Source organism: Citrus clementina, unplaced genomic scaffold, assembly GCF_000493195.1.
Source record: "Citrus clementina cultivar Clemenules unplaced genomic scaffold, Citrus_clementina_v1.0 scaffold_4, whole genome shotgun sequence".
NCBI lineage: Eukaryota > Viridiplantae > Streptophyta > Magnoliopsida > Sapindales > Rutaceae > Citrus > Citrus x clementina.
The window spans coordinates 9,884,744-9,892,495 of NW_006262274.1; the positions used below are offsets into that span (position 1 = coordinate 9,884,744).

Here is a 7,752-nt window from a genome sequence, read left to right on the forward strand (position 1 = left end):
GGCAGCTCCTTTGTCGATGATGGATGAAGTTGTGTGATAATCACACAATACTGACTCTTCACTTAATATCTTTCGCTACTTTGACTCTGGCCCACCATTGTTTTGTTGGTGGTGACGTCATCTGAAGTGATGACGCTCTAAAATATCATAGGTCACCGTCATTATTCTTTGATTAGATTGATCTATCATGAATGTTTATCTGTTTTTAAATCACTTAGTAGGCTGATTATTCAATGTTCATGCTCATGCTTAAATGAATGTTTATTAGAGTGGAATATACATATATATATATATGTATGTATGTATGTATGTATGTATGTATGTATGTATGTATTTATGTAGCTTCAATGGATGTATGTAGGCCGTGAAGATTCAGTCAACCCCTCGTCAAACTGACAAGAATCCTTCACGACGACTTCTCCAAGTCATTGGTATGTTTTTCAAGAATGCAAATCTCTTTTTTATTTGCTAAATAATTATTTTTACATAATTAATGAGAATCATTTGAAGGCTTTGTTTGAAGATAGGAGTTGAAATAGATTTGGGGATTTTTAATTCAAGTTTTACCATCTGGGTTCTGTAGATAGTCTGTATGTTTTATTAACTGTATTAATTCTCCTTCTCTGTAGTTAATGATCCACTTATCATGAATGACCCTAATTATCAAATCTATTATCCAATATTAGGTTTCAGTTGACAAGTGAATCAGAACGTAATATTAACATTAATGAATATTTTATGTTAAGATATGATCTGTTGCATTTGTAGATACTACGAGCGTTTCTTTATCATGCTCATAGTTAAGTTGGTGGCCACACTGGCAGCTGCATGCTGCTAAGTGGTTATGGGAGTCATTTGTTTTTAAAGTCTTGCAAAGAACTAGAACAGTAATGGTCTGTATACGTAGTTGCGATAAAACGTTTGCATCTCAACTGACATGGCATGTGATGTGGTTTCATTGGATTGCTGTGTGTCAAGTGGTTATGCACCTTCTTGTTTCACTCTTATGTGGTGATTTGTATGAGGGCCATGTATTTGCATCAATTGGGATACAAACGTTTTTCAACTTCATAAATGTAGCACTACTCAGTACTAGAATAATTTCAGTCTAATAGTCTTTGGCCAATCTTTCTTGTACTTTGGCTTGTATATTGTATAAAATTAGTTTAATAGAACTGTTCTTTTTTGTGATTATAGTAATAGCTCCTCTTACATTTTGCAGGCAAAGATATGAGAATTGTTGTCTTTGGTTTCCGCCCTAAAACAAAGCAGGTCAATTTTAAGTGTCTTAGTTCTTGTAATTACCTGTTTATTTATTTGCTCATATTCACATTGTTGGCTTCACAAATTTGACTTACCCTCTAACATTTGGTTGATATGTATGGTATTTCTCTTTTACGCCATGGAAGAATAAGACACCTGTGAGAGGCTTTTGCATTGGGTTCCACATTGTGTAAAGAGATTGAATAGTGTCCTTAACACCCAAATGTGTAGCCAACATGAAAACTTCCATCTACCTAAGTCAGTCATGTTGGGAAGCTTTGGTTGAGATTTGGGCTCAAGGTCCCTGATGGCTTGAAGACATAGAAAAATAACTAGCAGCTGGGAGAGGATCTCCTCCTATTACACTTTTACGTCCAATTTAATGTTGTTAATGGTCAGGATGAGTACTTATACTATAGATAAAATGTATGATGATCTTATGCATATTTATTTTCAACAATAATGTTAGTCATGATTTAGGATTTGTTGACTCTTCAAAAAATTTTAATTTTTAACTAGTAACAACTTGAATGCAGTTGTACTGCAGTTTTACATTTGGTTTTGTTATATGATAGGATTTAGATATAATTGTGGTTAGAGATTTTGGCTAATTAGAAACCAAAAAGCAAAAGTTGTGAATGTGATTACCCCATGGTGGAATGAGATTGTTCTACTTTAAGCTTATGGATTGCTGGAGGGGGTGGAGCGATAAGGATAAGTAACTTCTTAGAAAGATCATAGGATATCAATGCTCGCTCTTTTGAGTGCTAATGTTCGCTTACAAAGATATTCACCTATTGTGCATCCTTCATTGTAGTAAGGGGTGTGTGCCTTGACTTCAAATCATGTTCAAATTCAGTCTAAGGTTGTTGTGGCTTGCTAACATCTTTTAAAGTTAATATTCATTACAAAGGGTGTTCTGTTATAGTAAAACTATACCTCTTTAAATTGTGGATGACATGAAAACTGTAGTATTATGTTGGTTTTTTTCCCTTGTACATTCAGGGGACCTCAAGGATTTTGTTGATTAAATTATGTTAAAATGCTTCAATATATTGAATTTATACTCTTGTTATATGTTAACTTTCTTCTTTATTAGTCCAAATTCCAGTCCTCATATTAGAACTATATATTTTACCAGAATTTGAATTTTTGAACTTCAAAAGAAAAACTTTGCTATAGTATATTATAGATTTTGACATTTTGTGGAATTTAAGAGTGACTGGTGCAGTTACATGGGCCCAACTTCACACTCTACATGTGGCATTTTAAAATCAACATCCGATATGTTAGCGGTTTCTTGCCTATTATTGTTAGTGTTAGGACTGGCTTGCTGCTTAGCATCAGCTGTACTTATGTCTAGTCATGAGAAATCATTATAAATTCCATTTTAGTATGCTGATCATGCTACTTGTTTTCTTAACAAAATAAAGAAAGATGTTAGTGATTTTGTTATATGTGTAAATTTTATATTATGCACCAGACATAACTAGTGCCGTGATTTTCTTTTTGCATGTGATAATAAATGATCTAGGTTAATTATTAATTTCACAGAGGCGTGCTGTTTATGATGCATTAGTGAAGTGTGCAACGCCAGCAAGAATCTGGGATATTTATGCTTTTTCATCTGGGCCTTCCAAATGTGTTAATACCAACCCAAAGGTGCGGTTATTGAATGAGTATTTTCGTCTTCTTGGAAAAAGTTCCAGCTCTGCAACCATGGACATGATTGAAGAGGGTTCATTTACACTGTCAAATGAGTTGTGGAGAATAAGTGACATAAATTCCACCTATACAATGTGCCAGAGTTATCCATTTGCTTTGATTGTTCCAGAATGTATTATGTAAGTATTGGAATCCTTTTTATCAGCAAAAGAAAGAAGGAAATGTCTTTGTTCCAGTAATTTTGTGGGTTTACTTTGTATGCAACTAAGAACTTTGCTTAATTGCTGATGCTAGTGATCAGGAATTGCTCCAGGCTTCCTCCTTTCGTGCACGGTATCGATTGCCTGTAATTTCTTGGTGTCATTCTGGTATGCAGAAAATTTATATGTTTGTTATTTTTTTTTTTTATTTTTGTAATCATTGCCATACTCATGTCTTGATATTTGGGGTGAAAATAGGAACTGGAGCAGTCCTTGCTCGTTCATCTCAACCCTTAGTTGGCCTCATGATGAATATGAGAAGGTAGGTTGAAGTCTCCACTTTAGACTCTTGGTCCTCTACCATTGAATGAATGCACAATGGAAACACACAAAAGGCAGATTGTAAATGGTGTTTACATTAATTCAATTGTCAAGTTATGTCTTTAGGCTTGGCAATTGAACAATTTACTTTTTTTTGACACTCTTCTAATTTTGTTCAGCAACGCTGATGAAAAGCTTGTTGCTTCCCTATGCACGCAACTTGCTGGTGGAAAGATGTCACGGAGGTAAGCTTGTTCTGTTCATCTTTTTTGGTTTTTGGGTTCAGTGCTTGTCGTTGTCATTTTTCCTTCTCTGTTTGGTTCAATTCTGACCTGACCTTTCCTAAGGCTCTAGAGTTTCTTCAACAATGTCATGCACATCATTTTATTGAAATGTGAATAAACATTCTACTAAATATCAATTTCCTTCATAATGGATGTGATTTTCAGTAATAAATGGTAATTTTAATTGGATATGTTATATACAATCTATATATGAAGTCCATCAAGTTATGGGAGCAATTTTTGGTCTTTTTCCTTCTTTACGGAACTTCTTTCTTAACACCAAAGAGCATGGTTTTTAAAGTGGGCCTGAATGATACAACTTATGATTTGTAAATATCAATTTGATAGCTATGATACTCCTGATGATAAATTAGTATTTTTTCCTCTGTTATATGTATTTGATGTTGAATAAATCATTTTGCATTGGCTTTTCTTTCGTTTTTAAATTTTTGTGGTCCGTTTCCAAATCTAATGTAAAATGAGGTTGAACTCTTTTCATGGGCTTTGTTTCTTCTAATTATTCTTCTTCTCAGGAAGCTCTATATTGCTGATGCAAGACCAAGAAAAAATGCTTTAGCAAATGGAGCAATGGGTGGTGGCTCAGAGTCGTCTTCAAATTATTTTCAATCTGAGGTATGTCAAAGGTTTGAACTGTTCAGTAATGGATCTATTGACTTTTGAAGTTACACCGTTTGCTAATGATATTTCCCTCTCTGTTTATTTGTTATTAGATAGTCTTTTTTGGGATAGACAACATTCATGCAATGCGAGAAAGTTTTGCACGGTTGAGAGACTACTTAGACACTCATGGCACCACATCGTCTGATGGAATGTCATCATTCTTGGTTAGTCGTGGGACCTATGAAGATCTTTTCTTTTCTTATCTTAAGTTCTTTTAATCGGTGTCACGAATGCTGAGAAAAAAAAAGTTTGCTTCTGACATCAGCCGCAACATGCTTGACACAAATTTATGAAGAGCATTTGCAGTTCTAGGAACATTATTACCTCACAGTTCCTCTCATGTTGAGTTGGAACCTTGTCACATTACTCGTTTATGGTATTTTTAATTTGAGTCATTTGCTCAGTGCTCAGTCTGTATAAAATGTTCAAATTCCTCAATTTTTTTTTTTTTTTTTGAAAGTGTTACAAGGTGGATATCCTCAGGTTGAATTGTTAAGGTTTTTTAAATGTCTGTCTGCTGAACTTTGGATAACTGTTATCCTTGGAACATCTGTTTATGCTATTTTCCAATTTTATTGACAGAGACATGGTGGTTGGACATGGGGTGGGGGCAATCTAAGCAGTATGTCAGCTTCAGTATCAACCCTTGGAGACAGTGGTTGGTTAATACATGTTCAGAGTATCCTGGCTGGTTCAGCTTGGATTGCTGCACAAATCGCTTTAGAATCAGCTTCTGTGCTAGTACATTGCAGGTCGGAAGTTTTTTGATGTCATAACTTCCTGGACTGGTCATTACTAGAAATGGATAAAAATATTTCAGTTTCTGCTCAGAAAAGTTTGACATTTTGAATTTTTAGTTATGTAAGCTTTGCTTCATAACAACTATAAATACTTAAATAAATTCTTGATTGGCTATTGAGTCATATTTCTAGATATATGCAATTTTTAGATTCCTTATTTCTGGTTTATATCATATATGCAGAGACAGGGTTAGGTTACATTTATAGAATTTTCTATTTGTCTTGGATGACAGACAGGATGATTTCAAAAGGACCACGTCATGTATCATTTCTTTATTCGTTTGTTTATTTTCTTTTAAGCTGTTTTTATCTGAAACTCTGGTCAGCAAGGTATAACGACCAATCCATTGTTTTCATATGTGAACTTGGGAGGGCTCTTTGTCAAAAATTGTGTATTTTTACGTAGGTTTACTCCAGGAGTTTTTCATGGATTGCTGGCAGCAATCTTTGAAGACTAAGAGAGGCAGGTAAAAATCCAGTTCTCAAACTGAGCTTTAGATTGGAGTGATTACGATGATGTTAAAGTTGTCTATGAACTTGTGTAATTAATAGCCCGTTTGGGAGTGTGGTGCAAAGCCCAACTACTAAAGGGTTTGGTAACACTCGTAGCTGGACTTTAGTAGCTTAGCAAATTTTTTCCCAAACACACCCTTATTTAGATTGAGTTGAGTTTAATCCAAATGACTTTTTATTCCACCATTTAGAGAGCTGCGAGATAGAGAGAGCAAGAGACAGGAATTTTTATTGCAATTTCGCCTACTTCTGTAATCAGGATAGATATTAGAGATTTCCTGTTTGAAGTCCTAGGTAATTCCTATTTTGATGTGTTAAAGATTAATAAAATGAAAACGTTTTGTTGACACTCAACAAAATGGAAAATTTGTATTTCAGGTGTTTCCCTGAAATTGGCCTTTATTGGCCTTTTTTAACATTTTTGTATTTTGGTGTCTAACATGTTCATTTGCCTTTGTGTTATGCAGTGATGGTTGGGATAGAACAACTCAGTTGGTTGCACTTGCTAATTTGTTACTTGATCCATACTATCGAACATTCGCTGGATTTCAGGTACATTTTTATGCTTGAAACTTTAGCTCTTATTGGCAGTCTTAAGATCGTTTTTTCTGATGTTTCTGCCAAGATGTTCTTAAATAATCTAGTATGAAAGGCAATGTGGGAACTCTTTTGTTGCATGCATAGGTTTTTTGTGGACCTTTTAGTTTATTTTTTTCCCATTTTTATTTTACTGTCTCAGAATCAAGTGTTAGCATTGATTTTTTTTTTCTTTGCTTATTTTTATTTTCTTCTTGGGTTGCTGTACCGTTCTTATTTGTCTTATCCATATGAGATGGTAACTTGGATATCATTTGCCTTGCTCTTCAGTTATGCACTCAGTGTGATGCGTGATGTGACTCATAAATTATAAAATCTTTTTTCTTGGTGCAGGCACTTGTTGAAAAAGATTGGCTAGCATTTGGCCATCCATTTTCGGATCGTGTGGGAATGCCAACCCTCTCTGGAAGTGGTGATATATCTTTTGAATTATGTAGGCAGTCCTCTACTGGGAGTTTTCCGTCATCACCCATGCGCCAATCGTCTGGTTCATTAGCACCTCAAGCTTCTGGTTCTTCTCATGCACAGAACAACTATTCTCCCATATTTTTGCAGGTTCTTGCATTAATATTTAGTTTAACTATTGAGTCGTTAGTAGAATCTTCATTTAATTAATATTTTCAAAATTCAGAAGCTTAAACCGATAAGGGCCTGAAAAACAAATCTTAACATTTATCATGTGAAATGTTGACTAAGATGAGCTTGCAGATGGGCTTAGATACAGGAGAGCTCGAAAATGAGCCAAAGAATTGAAATTTAAATAATTAAAATTGAGTTTGCACTTGTGGAAATTTAACTTGAGACATTATCTTTTGATACCATGTTAGAGAAACCTTTTGACCCAAAAGCTCAAGTTCTTGGCGCACTTCATTAAGTAGCTGCTCAATCCTGTGTAAACACTAGCTTGCCTTGAGGTCCTGACCCCTCTTCCATGCCTTTGGCTCTACTGTGGGAGGACTTCAGCTTTCTTGTTGTGTTATAAGTTTGTCTGATGAAAAATTAATGATCTGGTGTGTGAATTTGTTTCTGCAGTGGGTTGATTGTGTTTCACAATTGATGCGGATGTATCCATTTGCCTTTGAGTTCTCGTCGGTATGTATTTTCTTCTATATGTGAAATGAATTTCTTATTCTGTAACATATCCCATCATTAAACTTGAATGTGCTGGTGAAATGTTTTCTTTCTTTCCATTTTTTTCCCCCTTCTCTCTTCATTGTTTCATATCCTTTCCAGAGAAAACCAATTGTTGACTTTTCTACTCTTTCGTATCCAGGCTTTTCTGGTGGATTTCTTGGACTGTGTGCTTTCTTGTCGCTTTGGAAACTTCTTGTGCAACAGGTAGTTTCACATTAATACAAGCAGTGGGGTGGATCCTATTCCAATAAAAGCTGTGGTAACTGGCATGCATAAATTCAAATATTGCAGCAA

General features: G+C 34.9%; 1 protein-coding gene across 1 annotated transcript in view; it reads left to right on the forward strand.

Moving 5' to 3' along the window:
* The window catches only part of LOC18043646 (phosphatidylinositol-3-phosphatase myotubularin-1), an 11,988-nt gene extending 4,267 nt beyond the window's left edge, over nt 1-7,721 (forward strand). The window contains exons 5-17 of the mRNA XM_006436633.2: nt 362-431; nt 1,223-1,272; nt 2,818-3,107; nt 3,223-3,296; nt 3,387-3,450; nt 3,629-3,694; nt 4,267-4,366; nt 4,465-4,578; nt 4,997-5,166; nt 6,195-6,279; nt 6,658-6,879; nt 7,357-7,416; nt 7,598-7,721. Coding sequence (XP_006436696.2) covers nt 362-431; nt 1,223-1,272; nt 2,818-3,107; nt 3,223-3,296; nt 3,387-3,450; nt 3,629-3,694; nt 4,267-4,366; nt 4,465-4,578; nt 4,997-5,166; nt 6,195-6,279; nt 6,658-6,879; nt 7,357-7,416; nt 7,598-7,666 — 1,434 coding nt within the window. The 3' untranslated portion in view covers nt 7,667-7,721. The remainder of the gene's footprint in view (nt 1-361; nt 432-1,222; nt 1,273-2,817; nt 3,108-3,222; nt 3,297-3,386; nt 3,451-3,628; nt 3,695-4,266; nt 4,367-4,464; nt 4,579-4,996; nt 5,167-6,194; nt 6,280-6,657; nt 6,880-7,356; nt 7,417-7,597) is intronic.
* The last annotated feature ends 31 nt before the right edge of the window (nt 7,722-7,752 follow it).